Here is a 23,197-nt window from a genome sequence, read left to right as displayed (position 1 = left end):
AAGAAATTCGCAAAATTGCCGAATTTATGGAGGAAAAAAAACTTTGAGAGCAAAATCAACGAGTATGCGAACGATGAACGGCGAATGGGTGAGAGTATACTGTATTTTTAAGCGAAAAGATCGCCGAGTACATGGGAAAACGGCAGTATGCGCAGTGCTAAGTTCTGCGCAATGTCAAGTTTCTGCTATTCAATGGTTTTTTTTTTTAGTCCAAAGGGACTTGAGTCCCGAAGGACTATTGCTTTCGTTTTGGCATTTTGCGTCGGACTCATAAATGTCGGTTCACTTTTCAAACTGTTGCCACAAAATGTTAGAGTCCTGCATTATATTTGAAGAAATTAAATAATGAAAAATCTGCATAAATGTATGTATATTTCTCGTATTGTGATAAAACAACGGTACATAGAACAATCGAATTTTTGAATGACGTAATCCTACTACGAATATGGGCATCTGGAATCCCAAATTTGAAATTTGGAATTTGTTTTATTATCGATTTCATATTTTGTAAAACTTTAACGAATTTTTGAGTAACAAACTCAACTATTTAAAAGCGAGCAGTGGCAACGTTGTGCAGAAAAAACATATCTCCAGCGCGTGAGTCTCTGTATCGGAAATTCTAAAGATACGCTCGTTTTAAAACTATTTTGCGATATTGCTGTTGCACTGGATCTTATGGTTTAAGTGCGAAGAACATGATATTTAATAAAGAAAGGTAACACACAAAATGTTAAAAAACGCCCTTTTGGACGTAATTTAAAATCTGAAACATTTCAGATTTTGTTTTTTATTTTTTTAGTCCAAAGGGATTTGAATCCCGAAGGACTATTATTTTCGTTTTGGCATTTTGCGTCGGACGGATAAATGTCGGTTCACTTTTCAAACTGTTGCCATAAAATGTTAGAGTCCTGCATTATATTTGAAGAAATTAAATAATGAAAATCTGCGTAAATGTATGTATATTTCTCACTTTGTCATAAAATAACGGTACATAGAGTCATCGAATTTTGAATAACGTAATCCTCCAACGAATATGAGCATGTGGAAGACCAAATTTGAAATTTCTTTTATGATCGATTTCCTATTTTTTAAAACTTTGACGAATTTTCGATTAACAAACTCAAGGATTTCAAAGCGAGCAATGGCAACGTTGTGCAGAAAAAACATTTTTATCTCCAGCGCGTGAGTCTCTGTATCGGAAATTCTAAAGATATGCTCGTTTTAAAACTATTTTGCGATATTGCTGTTGCAATATCGCAAAGGAACATGATATTTAATAGGAAAATGATATTTAATAAAGGAAACATGATAGCGAGGAACATGATATTTAATAAAGAAAGGTAACACACAAAATGTTAAAAAACGCCCCTTTGGACGTAATTTAAAATCTGAAACATTTCAGTTTTTTTTTTTTTTTTTTTTTTTTTTTTTTTAAAGCTAAACCAGATCGCCGTAATCGTTTCTGTGATACAGAAACAGAATTTAAATGAAAAATTTTAGGCCTCTGTGATTTGGCAACAATTTCTGATCTTTACCAAATAAAATCAACTAATAAATTATAAAAATCTGGAGACAGGAGAGAAATGCTTGGTTTTCTATGTTGGACAGGAATATATTCAGTATATTTTAAAAAAGCAAATAAATAAGTTCTTTCATTAATAAACGTCTTTTCATGAATTACTATTTTTAGAATAAAAAATAAGTAACCGTTTTAAAACTCTTGGATGCTTTTAACTCCCAACAGTGTGGCTCTTATTGACAAAGTTTATAACCTCTGTATTGTATAATGGATATCTGTTTTTAAATATACTCATTTTAAAATCTTATCCCCCCAAGAGAAGTTGCATTTCTCTTATAATTATTTCATCAAGTGCATGTTTAGTTCTTGTTAGTGAAACAAATATATGTGATTATTGAACTTTATTCCTTTTTTCAGTTTCATCTTTCTATTTTAATAACAATATTTTAATAATTATATTTTTATAGGATGTGGATTTATAGGAAGACATTTAGTAGACTACCTAATATCAAATAATCTTGTTTCTAAGGTAAATATAACAAACTAAAACCGTTTTTAATTCAGATGTGTTATAATTTTTATTTCATTTTAAAATAATTTTATTTATTGGAGTATATTTTTTTGTAGATTTCTTTAAATACTTCCTTTTTTTTTTTTTTTTTTTTTTTTTTTTTATGGGTTTTGATTTTTTTAGGTGAGAGTTGTAGATAAAGTTCCTCCACAGACAGCATGGTTAAATAAGCATCACCAGGTAAGTTTATAAACTTTTGGTCATTATTTTATAAAAATTTTTAATGAACCTATTAGCTTCGTATGGTTAATAATTATACCAATCATGGAATTCTAAATGTAATTATTTCCATTCCTGTCTCTTGTAAATTGCCACATTATGTTGTTTAATTTTCATTAAAGCAGGGTTTGAAGGCTGGAAAGAAGGGGGGAACTGCATACGTCTGATGGAGAGTAGGCTGGGTATACCTCTGATGAAATAGGCCTTCTAAAAAGGCATTCTCGTTTTTAATACAATAAACAATGTATTAAAAATATTAATGATTTTTTAGAAGCTTGAAAGTTAAATAGACCATCCAATGTAATTTAATACATTTAAATTTTACACTGTATTATTACTATTGTAATAAAATCATTTTTCAAGGGGTTATGCACATATATTTAGGAATTTAATAATTTTTATTCAAACTGGGAATCAAAATAGAGCTGATTGTTTGATTGTTGGCATATTATACTGAATACAAAATACTAGTACACACATTTTCCAATATCTGGAATGTTATTGCTTTGGGCTTTTCACATATGTTACTAAACCACTCTGATAACTGAAAATGCAGCTAGTATTTAATTTTCAAATTTCTATTTAATAATTTTTTTTTTTTTTAATTTCCATTTTTCCCTTGAAATGTTCAGTATTATATTTTTAATTTGGGAGAATCTTCAATTTGAATATAATGCATGGATTTTTGTATTTTGATTAGTCTAAAAGTTGTGTATTATTTGAAAAGTCCAGTTTTGGTTTTATTAGCAATAACATTACTGCAGGCCACCTATTCACACCTGCTTGGTTTTACTATTTTACATAAATGAGATTTATTTCAAAATTTAATTGAAGGAAATTATTTTTTTATCTATGAAATGCAGAACACCACCTATTTCTTAGGGTGTCTTGACCATTCTTTAAAATTAGAAACATGTTGTCCTGGGCATAGGGTTTATGAATTTTCTGTAATTTGCATAAGTGTTTTCATTGCATCTATAGTTAGTACCTTTAATTAAAATTTAAAATTCATTTACAATGTACATGCATTTTAATATATGATTACTGTATACTGCCTGTAATATGCATGTTATGTGGAAACTGGGATTAGATTATTAAAATATGTATATTTTGCAGAAATGATAATTGTATCTTTTCAATTTATGATTTTTTTTAATTGAAAATAGGGATTGTAGCTAGCAAAAAAAAATAAGGATTTTTGCTAGCTTTATTAATTGTTGCATCTAGTGTTCTGTCACTTCACTCCATTGGCTTTCCTGACTTTTTTAAAAACAGAGGACATCAACTTGCCTAAAGAGTGACATAAATGTAAAACACTCAATACTTGGCATTAGCTAGCATAATGCCTTATTGTGTTACTCATTTGCATTCTGAGTACATATATTTTTCTCTGTAAAGATGGTCAGATACCATCTGAACACAGATTGTTCAACTTTGTTGGCATTATGCCAAACACTTATAGGTCATCTTATCTGAAGAGTGACATTAGACATCAGAAGGTTTTTTGTGAGCTTTTACCTCTGTTCTTCAAGCTATACCTACTACATGAATGTACTTTGATATTTAATTTCTTGAGTGCTGTTATAAAAATTTTAAATATAAACTAAATAAGCAAAAGCCATTATTTCCTACCAAATATGAAATAAATAGCATTGAAAACTTCTTTTATTAATTACAATACAGTTGCAAATGCTCATAATTTTTAAACGTTTGCTACAAATTAAATGCATTTTAAATTGTATCACTTAGATGTTTAAATTGCACATAAAGATATTGCTCTCGTAATTTACAAATAGCTATATCTTTCAACTTGAAATCTATATGTATTAGTTAATTTAGTTGATTTGAATTAACCCTCTGAACACCATGACTGGCTTTATCTGGTCGTAAGTTTTTTTGGTCATTTGGTATATATTAGCTTTTAATTTACAATGTTTTGCTTTCTTACTTTCTTTAATAATATAAATGTCATCATAATAAATATAAGTTTATGAAAATAGAGCCTATTATAAGAAGTATAAAAGTTTAGCTAATAAAGATTCTTTAAATACATGTTATCATGCCAGATCTTGAAGATCCAGGCTGCTCATCTTTGGGGATGCAGATTTAAGATGAAACTGGTTTATATTAATTTTACACAATGTGTATGCTACCAGCCCATTAGCTAGTTTTATATTAATCTAAACATGTTTGAATACAAATACTTAAATACATATTAAACATATACATCAAGAATAGGTCATGAATCGCACATTTTACGCATTTACATCAAGAACATGGCCATTCTGGGAATTTTTAGATCTTGTACTTGAGTCATTATCCGAATTCTCATTCTGTGTCATTTTTATGTCTTGAGAGTAGTTTTATCATAAATCCAAAATGATCAAAATACCTCCTAAAAACCATAAAAACAAGCTGCTTCAGTATAATAAAAATACATAAAAAGTAAAGGACAACTGCTAGAGAGAAATTGTAACTTTTTGAAAGTACTTTAAAATTTCTTCAGAAACTCTTGTCTCGTACCCTGATCTGATTAAAATAGATACTTATGTTCCTTCACATCTTATTATGTCATAAAATTTCCTGCAAGAATGATTTCATTCCTTGCAGAATAAAAGGAGATATCTTCAGAAATATTCATTATTTCAAGATATTGATTTAGGGGTTATATATTGCAATAATTGCTACTTATTGTTATCCTTTGATGTATCTGTAGCTAGAAAAATTTAACATGTTTTCTGGAAGGAAATCACAAATTCCAGTATCACACCAGTTTGTAATATGCTCAATAACTCACTCAGAATAGGATTTGGGGGGGGGGCAGAGTTCTTTCACAGTCTACATGATTTGCAGAGATAATATTGTAATATACACAATTGAGTCACACTAATGTAACCACCTGTTAACCCTCCAGGCGGCAAGGCCGTATATATGCGTTCGAAAATAATGGCTCTCATAGCGGCAAGGCAGCATATATGCGTCCAAATATTTTGGTCCTCATGGTGGCAAGGCAGCATATATACGTAAACCTAAATTTTGGCACTAAACGGCAAAGCAGCATATATACGGCTTGTCTCAGAATGCCCTCCCCTCACTGCTCTTAATGTAAACTGACAGGTGATAATTTTTCTCTGCGGGAGGTAATTGAGGAGAGGAAACTATCTATTCGCTAGGGGCAAATGGGTTTTATCGTTAGGTTTTGAATAACAGTTCGAAAGCTCGTTCAAAACTTCCAGCTGTTCCAGCTGTTCTGTGCTTATACCAGCTATAGTAAACTTAAATGTTTATATATAAATGTAAAGAGAATTTTCATTTTCCAGCCTAATTATTCTCCAAATTTTAGATGCAGTTTGGCAAAATGTAATTGGAATTAAAATTAAAATTGCAAGAAACTGCAACAATATTTTGAAATATGTGATTTCAATTATATTGCAATTGTAATTAGCTTCGCAATTACAATTAGAAAGTAAGTACTTTTTAAATGCAACAATAATGTATGTAATTGCATTTTAATTCTTAAGTCTTACAATAAAATGATAATCACAAACATTATAATTATATAATCTAATTACAATTAAAAATTTTATTGCATCTAATCACAACTACGGTAATATTAGCTAATTACAACGTAATTTTAACTGCAATTGCAGTTGGTAATTATAACTACGTAATTAGGAAAGTAATTGTCTCTGATAATTAGAATTACTTAACATAGTGAAATTATGATCATAATTGTAATTCTAAGTGTAGTATGCAATTGTAATAAAATTATGCAATTACTAAGTAGAAAGTAGCTGTTTAAAAAGTAGCTAAGTTAAAAAGTAGCTAAGTTAAAAAGTAGCTGTTTTTTTAATTACAATTACAATTTACGTAATTTCATTTAAATTACAATTACTCTATATTTGTGAAATCCAATTTCATATTCAATGCAACTGCAATCATATAATCTAATTACAATTAGACTGTCATTGTAACTCCAGTAAGTAATTATAATAATGTAATTAGGATAGCAATTGTTTCTGATAAAAGCAGTTACGTAGCCCAGAAAAATCATGATCTTAATTGAAAATGTAATTGCAGAATGCAATTGAAAACACATAGTAATTGGAATAATATTATGCAATTATCTTGTAATTACAATGTAACAATTTTTAATTACATATACAATTTACTCATATGCATTTTAATTATAATTGCATTTTAATTGTGAAATCTAATTGAATAAACAGTATAACTGTAATTATATAATCTAATAAAAATTACAATGCAATTGTAATGACCTCTTAATTAAAATTGCGCAGCAGATGATTGTAACTATTTAATCAGAAAAACAACTGCCCCTTATAATTTCAGTGACATAGGCTAAGGAAATCGTGATAATTTTTGAAAATTACAGTCAATAATATTACATTCGAAATGTTTCTGCATTTTGGATAATGAGTTTTTAAATAATACAACGTGATAATCACCTATAAGAAAAATATTAATATTTTCTGTCATGTCTTCTGAATCATCTTATATATATTGTAGTTTGTGGTACCAGCATAAATAGGAGTTCATTTAAAGGAAATATTTTATATAGACCAAAATGCACATAACGTTAGTAAGCAAATATGTATGTTTATGATCTTCGATATACATGTGAACTTAAATTACAAGATTAAGGGAAAGCAAGCAAAGAGTTTATGCCAGTGCAAAGGGATGTTTTCTCAAAGGATTTGTTACGGGACGCTTGTCTTGCTTACATTACACAAGAAATAAATCATAAAAATTACATTTATCCTTTTCTTTTCAGAAAGGTTTGGTTTGGCTTATTTAATTATGGCAAAGCACACTAAAGCTATCTGCCTATGAGGAGGGATGCCTTCGTGGAGGACTTTCTAAGGGAAACTGGCTCGTATACATGTTACACATGGGGAAAACTACGAAAACACCCATGCAGCCAGCCCGTTCGTGAGATTCGAACCTCGGATCAAACTACCAGTGTTCAGCGACTTTACCGCTCGGCCGCTGGTGGGCCTCTTTTCAGAAAGGAGATCATCAAGGACTAAACTAAGCCTCATAATTTTATCCAGCCTATTGCTTTAGCTGGTAAAAAAGGATTCTGATCAGCAATCAGTATGCTTAATTGCTGTGTGTATTAGACATTTTACTAAATCCATTTATTATGAATTACCGCCCAGACAGTAAAGCGGTTCGTGACTCTGGTTGCCGTACTGAAGAGCCTGGGTTCGAATCCCGGATAGGGCATGAATGTAATTTCTTCGTCCTCTTCATAGGTGGCAACGGTGGTCCACGTATTAGTTCCCTCCTTAATAACATGACCGGCCTTAGTAGTGATCAATGTCTATAAACGGCTACTACCTGCCATTGGAAAAAAAAAAAAAAAAAAAAAATTACGAATTGGTCTTTTATTCAACATAACACACATTTTCCATAAATAGTTAAAATGCATTATTCAGTTACAAGTGAAAGTACTTGCATGAACTATTTTCCATCATTGTTTCACGTAAGAACAAATAAAAGTACAATTTTCTTATGCACCTGTGATTGTCATATTATTTGGATTACGGTAAAGACTGCAAAGATGCTACTGTGGAGGACTTTCTAAGGGAAACTGGCTCATGTTCACTTCACCCGTTAATAAAAGCAGAAAAAGATCTTTATTTAATTGAATGCAACGAAACGTTTAAGAAGAATGATGTACTCATAGAGAACTTTCTAAAATAAAATGATTTGTATTCATGTTACACCTAAGGAAATCCACGGAGCTATCTAAACATTTAGATTGTTTGCCAAAATGGGCATGCGATTTGAACTAGTAGTATTCAAAAGACGACTTATTACTCTGCTGAGCGAAAAATCTAATTGCTTTTGAAGTTATATTGTAATTCGAACAATCACTGTATTACAATTATTATTATTATTTTTTCCCCAATGGCAGATTGTGAATAGTTACAGTGCAACACAGTCCATTAGTCTATACAAGGCCAGAAGTTGCAGTCACTTTATTATGGAGGCATCTAATATGTGGGCCACCATCGCCTCCTATGAAAGGACGAACAGTTAAAGCCATGCCTTCTCCGGGATTCGAACCCAGGCCCTTCGGTATCGCAGTCAGGCTTCCCTAACCACTATACCATCTGGGCGGCACAATTACAATTATAACTGCATTAGTTGTAGTTTTAACTACAATGAATTACCAGCTTTTCTCAGTCAATAACAAATAGCTTAAACTTTAAAGATAAATGGAAGGTCTTATAATTTGTCGAATGGCAGTATTCTAAGAAAGTGTAGTCTCCAGGATGGTCGAAGTTTAATTACAGTCTTACATTTCGCATACTCGCAGCACTTGCCCAAAGGCTGTTCCAAGATTATTTCTGTTCACCTCATCCATTAATTTTGGAGCAGAATCATTTCTAGAGACATTTTTTTCTGAGGACAGTATTTTATATAATAGAAAAAAAAAAATAATAATAATGCGTCTCCTCAAGGTGCAGGAAACAACAAGTACTGATAAATTTAATTGAAATTACAATTATAATTTTAGTTAATACAAATACAATGTTACTTTAACGGTTAGAATTACATTATAGTTCTAATGGCAAAAATATCAAATGAGTGTTATAGATTAGTATACTTTTACTTATCACAATATTAAACTTTTAATGCCATTTTATTTTATTTAGCTTATCACAATATTGAGCTTTTTAATACCATCGGTACTGAAAAAATGTTTTACTACTGTCATGAAATGTATATTCGATAATAGTTTCTCATTGATGTTTTTCTTATATATTTTTCTGCATAATTCATAAATGTTTGCAATGGAAATAATTCTGAGGCTTTTATAATACTTCTAAATTTTCATGAAATAAAGTTCCATTAAAGTTTACTTGAAGGAGACTCTCACTGCAAGCACTCGAAAAGAAGTTATGCTACATTTACATATTATGAAACGGTTGAATGTACATCATTTACTTGTAACAGCGGTGCTCAATATATCACGTTTTCTGAAAGAATGCATATGTTGCCTAAAATCGAATTTAAATCACTATAATCAGAATAATTGGCTAAAGTATTAAATTGTAATTTTTACAGCATCAATCGAATTAGTGGATTTTATTGAAGATAAAAATGTGTTGATATTGACAAGCTATATTAGTTTTTGTACTATAATGAATGCTAGCTAGTAGCTATATGAATATAATGAATGTACTATAATGAATGCTACCTAGTAGCTACTCTAGTTAATAGCTAGAGTAAAACTCAGGATATGGTAACATTAAATAAATAAATAAATAAAATTAAAAAAAAAAAAGAAGAAGAAGCAGAAAACGAAAGCGAAAAGGAACTGAATACATTCGGAAAGAGAAGGCTTACTATGGTGAAACATTAGAAACGTGTAGACAAAGTGTTACTACTATATGTGAGAAAATACTAAGGACAAATTGAAATACATCATAGCTACGTTTGGTGCTTTCTATATTATTTGTATCAATATTAATATAAGTACTGAAAAATACTTAAAAAGTAGGTATTTTCGAAACTTTAAAGGAACAAAATTGCAGTCTGAAAATTTATAGCAGTGGAACTTTTGAAGTAATTTCATGCCTTCTGAAGGTCGCCATGAACATAACAATTTATAACTGTCAGCTTTTACAACTAGGAATCAGATAAACTCTATTGTCTGGACTGTCTAGTAATGTTTTCCGTACTGTCTAGTTTCCGGGAATGGCGATGTATGCAAGCTTTTTCCTCTTTCTGTCCTAAGAATAAACAGCTCATAGGGGAATTCTGAAAAATATATAACCCTTTCATATATGTACTCATACCCTGATATTCACAATAGCGTTTCTTTATTTAGATAGCTTTGAGCATGCAAATTCAGTAAAAATCAGAAAACAAGTACCATACTTATAACAAAGCAGGTTATCTCAGTAAATGAAGGGAATTAAGTACCGGCGATGGCAAGATTTTCCCATGGTTTGAAGACTAAGTAATTTATTCCTTTCAGAAAATTTTCTCGGAAAGCAAATCATCACTTACGGATAGAAGAATGTTCTAAGAACTACGGGACAAATTTATAATGGGAATAAAAGAATGAAAGAAATCGGAAACTCTTTTTTAGTAATCATTTTACTCCTCGAAAGTTGGTTTCAGTATCACCTTTTTAAGGAAATGACACATGAAATGGATTTCAGAAACTGAATCTCGAAATCATCAATAACTATCCAATATTCTGCATTTGTAAATATTTATCTAATTTGCATTTCAACCAAATGTTGAAAAAAAAGCGGAAAAAAATCTCCTTACAAAAGGAAAAAAAAAAAAAAAAACATTCCCAATTTTTACAGTGATATTCCATTAAATTATATCAGAAAATCATATCACTGATGGATGCAATAAATACTAATTTCAGACATGTTGCCTGTTTATATTGTTAACTCTCTTTTGCAACTGAACACTGGTAGTTTTGCCTAAGTTTGAATTCCGGCGAATGCGTTCGTTGCTTGGTATTTTGGTGAATTTTAGGTTGAATATATCAAACCAGTTTCCCTGAAAAAGTCATCTACAAACGCATCCTTTTTCTCAAGCAGGTGCCCATCGTATGCTGCCTGACGAATGTGCAAGAATTTTTCTTCTTTTACACAGCTTTCATAATCATATATTACCCACCAACGGCCGAGCGGTAAAGACGCTGAACACTGGTAGTTCGGTCCGAGGTTCGAATCCCGCGAACGGGCTGGCTGCATGGTCGTTTTCGTGGTTTTCCCCATGTGTAACGTGTATACGAGCCAGTTTCCCTTAGAAAGTCCTCCACGAAAGCATCTCTCCATTCAGGCAGATAACCCTCATGTGCTTTGCCTTGAATAGCACCATACCAATAATACCATAATCACATATTATATTATTGAACATTTTTAATTTGCAAAACTATAAGTTATGGAAAACTCAATGACATATTTATTTAGATTAATAAAAAGATAAAAATTAAATGCGTCATCGACATCATTTTGGTAGTAATATCATTATGTAATCTATTGTACTTTTTTTTTTTTTTTTTAGTGTACTGGGGAATTAAAGAAAATTTCTCAAAAGTATCATCATGTTTTCGTAAATTGATATATAGTGTTAAATTATTATATTAAATTTCAGTTTATTATAGCAGAAATCGTAAGTAGCTGCATTATGTATAGCTCTTGCTTCGCTGAGCTTTCAGAAGTTAATCTGCGTCCATCCGCATAATCGAGGAGCAGGTCGATTTGTTTCTCAGTGCAATCACTGTGGGATCTTAATTCTACTGACCGATGTTCTATAAATTTAAAATATTTTGCCCTGCCTAAATTCTGTAGCTCTCTACATTCTAAAACTTTTGCCGTTGTCAAGTGCCAAATTCTTAGAATTTCGCCATCCCTAAATTTTCTTCTTCGATGCCTCTTTAAATTCTAAGAATTTTTCAGCCATTAATCTGCCTCTTGGCCAAACGTGTTTTTCGATGCCACATATGTCACTGAAAAAGTTGAAAAATCGGAATTTGAAAAGCAAACTTCCTACTTTTCATCAAATAAATTTTATCGATTAGCAGTGCTATGGAAACATTAAAACATTTATGTAATAAATACACAAATACTTCAGAAACATTTTTTCTCTCTACTGAAGAAAGGCCTGTCTCTGACTACCTGCGAATTTGATTAAGTTTTATCCAAAATCTACGTCAAAGCGTTTCTTTTTGGCCTAATATTAAATTTTACATTGGCATGTTCCTGTCCCTGCTTGATGTTGACAAGATTTATTCAAAACTTACTGTTCTTATTTTTTATTTTAAAACAAACAATTTAAATGGAAATCCTCAGCTTGCTTTTATTTATTTAAATAATAACATTTGATAATGTGAATTGAGATCTCTAAGTAATTTGCGTATTTGAACCCAAAAAAATGTTAAACAACAATTTTGAAGCTTTTGTTTTGGTTTGCTTTATTTTTCCTTCAAAGCACGCGAGAGCTATCTGCCTAAAGAGAGGAATGCCTCCGTGGAGGACATTCTAAGAAAAACTTACTCGCGCCCACATTATGCACTGAGAAAGCCACAAAAATTCCACTTTGAAAGGTTAAAGTGTCTAATTTTTTAGAGCGAGATTTTCCTAACAATGAATTTTAGCAATTTAATACAAGTGCTATATTTAATTAAGAATTAAAACAATGTTCTTTTGTGATTTACGTAAGGTAACTCTTTCTGTCAAAAATAATCATATGAAAATGCACCGAATTTCAGTACCATGTAATTTAGTTCGGAAATTGAGAGGTATCTGTGACTTCTTGTCTATATGTAGAAAATTTTTAATAAGGTTATTATAACTGAAATTTGTTTCAAAATATTCAATATTTCATAACTTCTATCAACCAATAAATGCGATAAAGGTAAACTCCCGTTTTATAAATATGAAACAAGATAAACGAAATAAATTTATGGTAAAATGAATTACAAACATTATGTCGAAATGACTGACACTGAGCATGTGTTTGTTATTTTAATAGTAATTTAATTATCAATTACATGTAGCTTTCAATAGGAATTAGGTATTTTAAGCCTCTGATAAATTTTTTCTTAGCGTTAAAGCTCGATAACATGAATCAAAAGCAGAAAATTAGTTAAACTACACTGTCTCACTAGTCGTAAGATTATATTACTGAAATATGCATATAAAAGCAAATTAACATTTTATAAACGTACATTAAAATAACGAAACGCAATAAAAATCAATAACATTTATACTTAAAAAGCAACAAAGCCGGGCTCATGTGAATCACTAGAAGAGGCGCCAAATTGCTCATGTGAATCACTAGAAGAATTCGAAAATTACTTTAATTATTAGAGGAAATAGGCTTCGTCAAACTTAAATCAATAAAACAAACCAAAAAAATTGCAAGAAAACCTGGAAATTAATGCAATATGCATTTCAGTGTTATTTCTTATTTATCAAAAACGAATTTTTTAACGTTTTCATTTGAAAATTATAAATAATTGGCTACATTATTTCTATGAATTTATAAAACTACGATTAAAAAATACTTTAAGAATTATGGTATAATTATGCTATAAGAGTTATGACATTTTGATTTAATACAATTACTTTTGCTTAATACATGTGTAGCTATTTTTATATTTATATGGATGCGCATTGACCTTTCTGCCTCAGGTGAAAAATTATCTTGGCACGGCTCTGATAAGCAATTAAGATTAGAAATATGCACAAAGTTAATAACAAGGCAATACAAAACTTCCTTTTCTGTTTTAGATTTCCAGAAAAAAATATCTTTTTTCGTCTAACCAAAGCATGGACACAAAATGTGTTCCTTCCTCTGTAAGGGCAAAAGCAGCCCATCTGCTTACTCGCCTCTAGGCGGTAATCAAAGGACAGTAGGAAACCATCACTTAAGTGAAACGACTTGTTGATCGCCTTACAAGAAAGGGGGAAGAAAATCTTAACAAAGGCCGTTTTCAGGACAATTTTGGTTCACACTAAATGAAAAAAAAATTGTAAACATGTTAATTTTTACTGCAGTTTTCAAGATGTAAATAGATTTGAATGCGAGCCGCCCGGTGGGTTAATATCCTGAATAACCTTCAAGTGCAGCATGGACAATGGTTAGATGGGCTGTCATGTGCTGCATAGACAATGGCTAGATGGCTGGTAGTGGCTAAGTAAGGTGCTAGAGAGTTTGCATAAGGGTGTGGAACCAGAACCATGCTGTTTGTAGTGAGCTGCTCGAGGGCATGTGGCAGAAGATCCATACAGGGAACAATCCAAAAAGGATGATTTCTGATTCTCAATTGGGTTTAAGTCTGGAGGATTTGAGAACCAGGGAATTACAGTAAAGTTTTCCGTATGCTCTTTGAACTAGTCACATTCTTAGCTGTGCGATATGTCACATTATCATGCTAGATGATGCCATTATTCCCGGAGAAATCAATGCGTACGTATAGATGCACGTGATATGCAAGAATCAGTGCATATTTATTGTGATCCATAGTGTCATCTACAAGGATGAGTGGGTCGGAAAATGGCAAAAAACATTCCAAAGACCATAATGTTGCCTTTGCCAGCACATAATTGTCCATAGATTGTTGAAAAGAGCTTGTCTCTAATGTTTCTCATCATATGTGTCAACATGCATTCCTCCAATAAACCAAAATTCCCAATTCATTGGAGAAAACAACTTTTTGCTAATCAGGAGTCCATTACTGGTACTGAGGTGTGAGTTCCAGTTTCTTCTGTCCATGAACAGTTATTAGCATAGCATCATTTGCCTGCTGTAGAGCTCCATGCACTGTAAGGTTTGTTGAACTTGTTTTGGGCACAAGTGGGATAGTTTGATAATTTATCTGAGCAATAAATTGCTCCAATATAGCATGTGAGTTGGTCCAGATGCACTAAAATAGCTGTCTTTCAGCTCTTTCATCTGTGACTTATGGTGCTCCACAATTTCTGTGATGTTTATTTTGTATAGTATCATTTGGCAATTCATGGTATACACTTTCATAATAGCAGTACTCAAACAGTTCACTAACTGCACAGTTTCTGAAATGTCGCCATCTTTGGCCTAAAATCCAGTAATCATTCCTAATATTTAAAAGTCTGATATTAAGTGAATTCACAAATAAGTGAAATGATACTTCACTTATTTGTGATAGCACCAATTGAAATGCTTCTTGAGTGCCTATGACACATTTTATATTCTCACCAAATCTACTGCTGACACATGGCTTGTGTCATTGGTTATTTAGTACTGATGTCAAATGTATGAGTTTGTTACATTAATGTGACTTAATTTGTGTCATCAAATTAATATATGTATCTGCTGCTTAAGAACGTGTGCATGTATATCATCAGCAGAAGAAGGAACAAGACATCGATCTACAGAATATCTATTCTAGCCCTATTTTACCTTTATGCTTTATTTAAACAATCATAATCCAACAGCCAACTTTCCTTGAAATACCTAAAATAGCTATCTTATAAGTCAGTCCATCAAGATATCTGTAAACTTACTGCGAATGTGTGATTTCTATTTCTTGAGAAAGCTTGATATCTTTAAAAATTTGGCAGTCCCATTTTGACGTATGAGATAATGATTATCGTGGAAAATCTTCTTTTTTTCCCATCACACAGCTAACTAGCTTATTATGCAAAACTGTTTTGAAAATTTTACAGTTGATAGATGTGATGACTTACCAACAGTTTGAGCTTGGATTTTAACCTCCTGGTTTACAAGTAGAGAAAATCAGTGATCATTTTTGAAATTTTGGAACTGTTTCTTGTTTAAATATTTTATTGAACAAATCTAGTATTTTTCCTATATTACTATTTTTATGAACCATCCTTGAAGAAAATAAATGTTAGAAAAACTTTAAAAATATACTATTGCATACAAAAAAAATATTGTTGCATACATTTTATTTGGAAAATGAAAAGAAAATCTAATCATAATTTTATCTTCATATTATTTTAGGTAACAACTGTAATAATAGAAATAAAAAAGTGTTATTTAATTAATTATCTTAGATGATATATATACTTTGCTTTGTTGTTTGAAATTTTTATTTTGACTTGTGGAACCTCTGGCGAAGTTGCAGAGTTTAAAGACCACTATTGCATAATGCGTGTATTGTTTTCTTTTTAAATTTGCTTCTTCATATATTTCCTTTAATTTTGTACAGGAAGTATTTTCCAGTCCCCTAGTTGAATTCAAAAGTGCTAACCTTATAAACTCTAGTAAGTATTAAACATATTTATTTTATTTCTATTTTCCTCATACGAGGTAGGATTCAAAAGTTCCTGGACTATAACATAAAAAATTATTATGAATTAAATTGCAGAAACGCATCCTCCTTCAAAATAAGACCCTTGTGCAACAACTCACTTTTGCCAGTGCTGGTAAAGTTCATCGAAGCATGTCTGGAATCCATTTTTGGCCATGTTTTTTAATTCAGCCTGCGATGCACATTTAACTACATTTGAAGATTGAAATTGATGACCTGCAAGCATCTTGCCAGAAAGAAATCGCAGGGTGCAAGATCTGATGAGCAAGTAGGATAAGGCAAAACAGTTGTTTTCGTAAGAAAATCATTGATGAGTAAGGATCGGTGAGCAGGAGCATTGTCATGCAACAGCACCCATGACTGCTCAGCCCACATTTTTGGTCTTTTCATCCGAATCGACTTGCACAAATGACACAGAATTTCAATGTACAGTTCTTTGTTCACAGTTTCCATTTGAATTCCCTTTTGGTCTACATTTAACGTGTGGGGAACGATGTATTGACACACCCTATGCCTGTTAAGATCCTTAGTCATCCGCTGACATGTGGCCTTTGATATGCCAACTGATTCTGCTGTCTGGCAGATTGTTTGCTGCCTGTTCGCACATACCGCCGCAGACACCTATTTGATGTTTTCATCGGTGCACGAAGTCACAGGACAGTCACGGCCTTCGCCGTCTTCAGCACTTTCCCTGCCTTCTCTGAAACAATGATGCCACTCAAAAGCCTGCGTTCTCAATAACGTTTCACTTCCGTACACATGCTTCAACATTTCGAAAGTCTCCATATCACTCTTTCGTAAGGGAACACAAAATTTGATAATGATTCTGTGCTCAATTGATGCCATTTCTTTCTGTCGCCGGTTACTAAATGCACCTGCCTACAAAAAACACTGTCACCGTGAGCTTTCGACCACGTAATTTGGGACAAACCACTTTTAGAAAAGGGGGAGAACGTAGTAACATAAAAATGTTCTCGTAGTCGCACTACTGCAAAAAAATTTTACGTTATAGATTGAGTCTGGGAACTTTTTAATCCTACAACGTATATAAATTTCTTACTTTATGTAATACATCCATAAGTGAGTTTTCGTTTGATAATATTCTCTATTTTTATTGTTAATAACTGATACTAAAATTTTAATTTTTAGCATCTTGCCAAAATGCCTTTATTGATGAGGAAGGATCATATGATTTTGTTGTTAACCTTGCAGCAGAAACAAAAATGGGGCAAAGTGATCCAGTATGTATTTATATATTTTTATAAATGATTTTAAAGTATTTTTTATAAATATGTTTTATTAATTTCCTTTAAACAGCTCTTATGTAGCTAAAAAAATATTTAACTTAAAATTTGTAAAATATGAATCGGCTTTATATATACACTCTATAAATATAAAAGACAGTGCACCAAGAAGGAGTTATCCAAGTGGGATGTAATTGCATATGCCCCAAACCTTGTGATAATATATGCAAATGATGAACTTTTAAAAGTCTGTGACTGACTAAGAGCTTGAGAGCTTTGCAGTGGAGCATGCGGATGGTGTATAAAAAAGAGGATATTCCAATGCTAAAGTATAACTTTCATACAAATGTGGTCCATCAACTCATGTGGACTGTACCAATGTCTTGCAGACATATTTGCAAACAATACAAATAGATGTCATCATTTGAGACTGGACATTTGACTAAAGGAAGCAGGGTGGTGAAAGCATATTGCTGTACATTTTGGTCAGAACAATGCTGCCATTCGAGGATGTTGGCAGGTGTCAAGAAGATTGCAATCAACTGAGAGTGATGATAAATTGATCAACAAGCCCTGTTACACCTGTATCAACAGTCTGATGTGTAACCAGGACATCAGTGACTACTATGACCTTTGATAGGTAACTCAGCAAAGAGGGGCTGAGTCACGGAGCTTGTTGTGGCAACTCTCGCTATTCCATACTTCTAGGAAATTTACAGTGCTGCCGGGAATTATGATCTAAAGTGTATCAAAATTTACAAAAAAAAAAAGCTTAATATTTATTTGTTTACTTTACTAAACATTTCTTTCAATGTAAGTTGTTTAAGTTGCTTCATTTTTTATGTGATAATACATTCTCTTTAATTCTATAAACAGACATAATTTCTTGTTCAGTTACAAAGTTCCGCTGTTGAAGTCCTATAATTGCTGTGTCGAGAATACCGACTAATTTGTCAATCGAAATTTTTTCGTTTTCAATAACCTCTGTCACTTTCTTTGCTATCGGAAGCGAATTATAATGACGAGGCATTTGATTTAAATCATATCAAAGACGGAGTACATCGAAATGAAATACTACATTTAGTAAGCAATTATAAGCCAAATAAAATAAAAACATCTGCCCTGAAGATAAGGATAGTGCTGACAGATCAACTTCCAATTCATTGCGCGCCCCGCCACATTAAAGATAAACAAAGTTTAGATAAACAAACGTTAAAGTTTAGATAAACAAAGGATATGCCTTTATTCATTTTTTGCAGCAATTCCACTTTTTGTTTAATGGACTCCGAAACATTCTTTCGCTTTGTAGATCCGTTACTTATTAGTAAATATAAATCGGAAATTATATTTGACATAATCGAAAGTTCAAGCTTACTTTTATAAAATTGCTCTAACAGTCTGCAAAAAATAATAATCCAATTCGAAGATTAAGGAACCAATTCGAAGATTAAGGAAAAACACAATTTGCAACATTAAACGAAATAGATAATTAGATAATTTTAGCTTAACTTACGCCGTCCGTTATACATTAAACGTGCATTTGTAAACATATTTTGCGCACGCACACACGCAAATTCGCAGCCATAAAGGTCTTACGCGCATGCGTCAACTCGACGCATGCCAAGAAAGTTTGTAGCTTTGAGGTCCGGATTATGGGTGTCCGAATTAATGACTTTTGACTGTATTTATTTATTTTGGTCAGCTCATTTGTCAGTTCTGTTTTTATAGTACTTTTTCAAGAACTTAAATCAAAAAAAGGACTTTATATTTACCCGCTTTTCAAAATAAGTGGGTAATAATTTTCGAATAGTAACATCCACTTTTTTCTGCACAAATTGATCAGTATACTAAAAAGCCGTAAATAGCATTGGAATGCTACACTATGATGAAAATTGCCAGCATTAAAAAACTTCAAAGATGACCATTGTAAAGGACCAATGAAAACACAGGGAGGAGGTGCATTGATGCACTTTGCATAATTAACAGGGATAGACAGAAGAAGCATCAGTCACAGAACACAATGATTGTGGAAAATGTTTAATAACCAATGCGGGAAGATTGTTTCTTTAATCAAATGTTAAAGTGTGCTAACAAAATGATACTTGCAGGTGACTTGATAAAACTGTTTTATCTGAATGGGGAAGCAGTGCAAGTTTATCAGCAAAACTATAAACTAAGACAAGGACCATGTTCCAGAAAAATTTCTGAAGAAACTGGATGCTTATGTGATAGACTGCAATCCAGATGACCATGTATTTCTGTTGAAGTTGTAGCAGAAAGGCATAAAGGCATAACGTGATTACTGTAGGTGCAATGCATACTGCAAGAAGTGTTTTTCCCAGTTTGGATGTTCTGAAAACTACAGTCTTCAAGCTTCTGCACTGTATTATTCTGTAATGATTCTTTATCATTTCCAACACATCCAGATGTTGCAACCTGGAGACGAACAATAGCATGGTAACTTCGCAAATTATTTTCTCATCAGATATAATGAAGATAGTAGATGGCTGCTGTGTATATTATGGATGGATGAGGCTCATTTCTCTTAACTGAGAATGTAAACTCCAAGAACTGCGTTCAAGGGCTGAGGGAAATCCTCATGATGCGTTTCCAATGTCTTTAGAGAAAGCTGTGGTCACTGTGTGGTGCGGCATCCCAAGCACTTCTTTCTCGATCTGTACATCTTCAAAGAGGACACTTCCACAGGTATGAAATGTGCTGCATCACAAATGCTCAGTATACAAAATTGCAGAATTATGCAATTCCAGAATTGCAGCAGCAAAATGTCATTAATTACATTGTGTAGATGAAAGATCATACTCCTCCAGACATTGCCTCATGTTTTCGAGAAGTGCTGAAGCAGCACTTTGGAGATAGAGTTATCTCCGTTAACTTTGCAATTTCGTGGCTACCATGATTCCCTACCCTCACTTTGATAGTTTTCTGGTTCTGGAGTTATCTGAAATCTGACATGTACACATCAAATTCAAGAGATTAATCAGAATTTAATGAAAAGGTATAGAAAGAATGTATATTCTGCAAGTGGTAGAAGCCAATCACATATTTGATATGCAATGTGCTGAATATGAAAACCATTCATTATGGCCACTTTTTACAGTCATTTACCAAAATTGCATAATGTATGATTGAAAGAATGAGTAGATAAATTTAAGATCTCATTTTTTAGAGTTCTATATATATATATATAGAAAGTTAAATCACTGTCCTTCAAACCTTTCTATATTAACAAGTGGGTTATCACTCTAGATTAAATTTAGATGGCAAAGTCTTACTAACATTTACAATAATCTTTTTATTGAATTTTTTAAATTAACAGAAGGCACCACTTATAATACAAAACGTAACTGTGGTACTTGTGGATGTTTAAAAGAATATAAGATGAAGTTAAATTCAAGTGACTTAGTCTGAGGGTACACACAACTAGTCTACTCAAGCTGGCTCAAATAATTAACAGCATTCTTTCAGTGGTGGCCAGCAGGGTGGCTAAAGTCAGAATAACCTTTAGCAAAGCTGGTCATGGTACGTAACCAGAAGCAAGGCTGTAAGAAGCTCTAACTGCAAAAAATACTTAACTAATAATTTCCATTCTGAGGAATACTCAACAAATAATTGTCATTCTGGGAAAGAAGGAAGTTATATTAAAGTTTCAAATATAACTGGTTAATTAACATAATATCCTGCAAAGTGTAGTAGTACCAGCTTTTTGGTTAAAAAGTTTGCTTTTTGCTTACTCATCCATAACAGCACTTATGTTAATTTCACTCTGTGCTGAATATGGTCATCCATATGCAGCAGCATGAACTTAGAGTACCAAGGAGAGACTTTAAAGTTTAGGGGAATGGGATTGTAAAACTTCTCTGGGGAGGAAAATTCTTTTAATGAAATTCCTTCTTGCATAGTTACCTGATAGATGATAAATTCTACACTAAAAGTATCTGTTTTTTCTTTCAAACTGAAGGTCATTCTCAATTTCATACTCGAAAAATTAAAATCAGCTGATCACCTAACAGAGTTATGTTATAATTAATTATTGAATAGAAGCCTACAATATTTAAATCAGTGAAACAGAGTAAAACAAACCATTTTCTATATTTTTACAGTGTGTTTTATATAATTATGATAGTTAATAATATAATGAAAGTAGTAACTAATGCTGTAGCCATTTCAAAATTATTCATTTCCAAATTCTTTTTCCAAAAGATTTTGATATGTAAACCTTTGTTTCTTCTTTGAAGCACTATGTTAAGTGTTTTAATGCATATCTCTTTCTTATGCTATCTAAAATATTTGCTGTATGCTGTGTTTAAATGCCATAAATTCATTAAAATATATTAAAAGTATAAAGAATTTTTGTAAATCATAATATGGTAAATTTTATTATTTGAAGGAAAGATAATAATTCTGGAATTATTTGTAACTGTCAGTATTGTCCACGAAAATTCTTTTCTACAGCAATAATTTTTTATATATTATTACAGCATTTATGTTTCTGTATTTTTTAAAATGATATTAAATATGACTGAAGATTTTCTCATCATAACTGAGTAATTAAAAAGGCAATTTGTTTTTCATAAAATTTAGGTATATAAAGAAGGAATTGTGAAATTAAGTATTAACTGTGCCAAAGAAGCGGTAAAAAATAAAGTATCTAGGTTTATTGAAATATCTTCAGGTCACGTTCATTCTAGTGAAAAAGTAAGATTTTAATGTTTATGAAATTTTAATTGCTTTTCAGTATAGTATTTTTGTTCGTACATTTGTTGAGTGTTGCTGAAAAAAAATAAAATTTATTTATTTGTAGTTTTCTTGAAAAATTAATGTTATAAAAATGTGCACTATATTTGAAGAGAACTATTTTTTTATGATTCCTTCATATTTATGTTTATTGTATATCACATTTAGCAGTGAAATAGTGTATATTTTATAAAAACTTTTCTTCCAGTATATACAGCACAAAGTCCAAAATCCTGACTGATCAGGCTTTCGGCAGTTCCTGATTTTAGATCATCAGTTTAAATCTGATATGATGATATGCAGAAATTTCAAAATTAAAACTAAGAAGTAATTGTGTATGAAATAATGAAGCACTTGTGACCTTAAGGCAATCCAAATTTGCAAAAAAGAGCTCAGTATTTATTTATTTTGCTTTAGCAAACACTTCTTTCAGTGTACATTGTTTGAGTTGCTTCATTTTCTGTGCTAATATTTTCTTTTAATTTTATAGATAGAAATAGTTTCTTATTCAGTTACTAAGTTCCACTGTTCAAGTTCTGAATTACTGTCCTGTGAATTCTTACTAAATTGTCAATCAAAATTTTTTCATTCTCAGCAATATCTCTGGCTATTTTTTTCACTATTGGTAGTGAACTTTTCTGGATTTAGAACCATACTACAGATTCAGCCATCCATTAGTTTATTAATAATTGTGGCATTCTCATCACAATGGAAAACTTCTGTTATATCATCTTCATTTATTACCACTTCTCCGCAATTTTTTCACAAATTCCATTAATTGAAAATTTGTGTTTACGATATCTGAAAACCTTCAAATTTGATAGCTAGAATCCACTATACACTATTGGCCATGTGTCATGAAACTAGCAGCTAAAGATGTGTTGCTGCATTAAATTTTATCATTTGGCTTAGACAAAGATTTTCAATTAGCTGACTTTTTGTGCTTAAATAATAATTCCATTAATTGAAATTTTTTGTTTACGATATCTGAAAACCTTCAAATTTGATATCTAGAATCCACTATACATTATTGGCCATGTGTCATGAAACTAGCTGCTAAAGAT

The 23,197-nt window shown here is 31.7% G+C and overlaps 1 protein-coding gene across 2 annotated transcripts in view; it reads left to right on the top strand.

Moving 5' to 3' along the window:
• LOC118186845 (uncharacterized) overlaps nucleotides 1-23,197 on the top strand; it is a 68,757-nt gene that overhangs the window by 24,923 nt on the left and 20,637 nt on the right. For both annotated transcript variants that reach the window (XM_035357009.2, XM_085815948.1), the window contains exons 2-6: nucleotides 1,987-2,048; nucleotides 2,214-2,270; nucleotides 16,033-16,087; nucleotides 17,284-17,375; nucleotides 21,981-22,094. In XM_035357009.2, coding sequence (XP_035212900.1) covers nucleotides 1,987-2,048; nucleotides 2,214-2,270; nucleotides 16,033-16,087; nucleotides 17,284-17,375; nucleotides 21,981-22,094 — 380 coding nt within the window. The remainder of the gene's footprint in view (nucleotides 1-1,986; nucleotides 2,049-2,213; nucleotides 2,271-16,032; nucleotides 16,088-17,283; nucleotides 17,376-21,980; nucleotides 22,095-23,197) is intronic.

The sequence above is a fragment of the Stegodyphus dumicola genome, chromosome 4 (genome assembly GCF_044657685.1).
Source record: "Stegodyphus dumicola isolate Sdum_Otavi_A_Nest chromosome 4, ASM4465768v1".
NCBI classification, from domain to species: Eukaryota; Metazoa; Arthropoda; class Arachnida; order Araneae; family Eresidae; genus Stegodyphus; species Stegodyphus dumicola.
The sequence above is the reverse complement of the archived record's forward strand: the minus strand, read 5'-3'. Positions and strand labels throughout refer to the sequence as shown.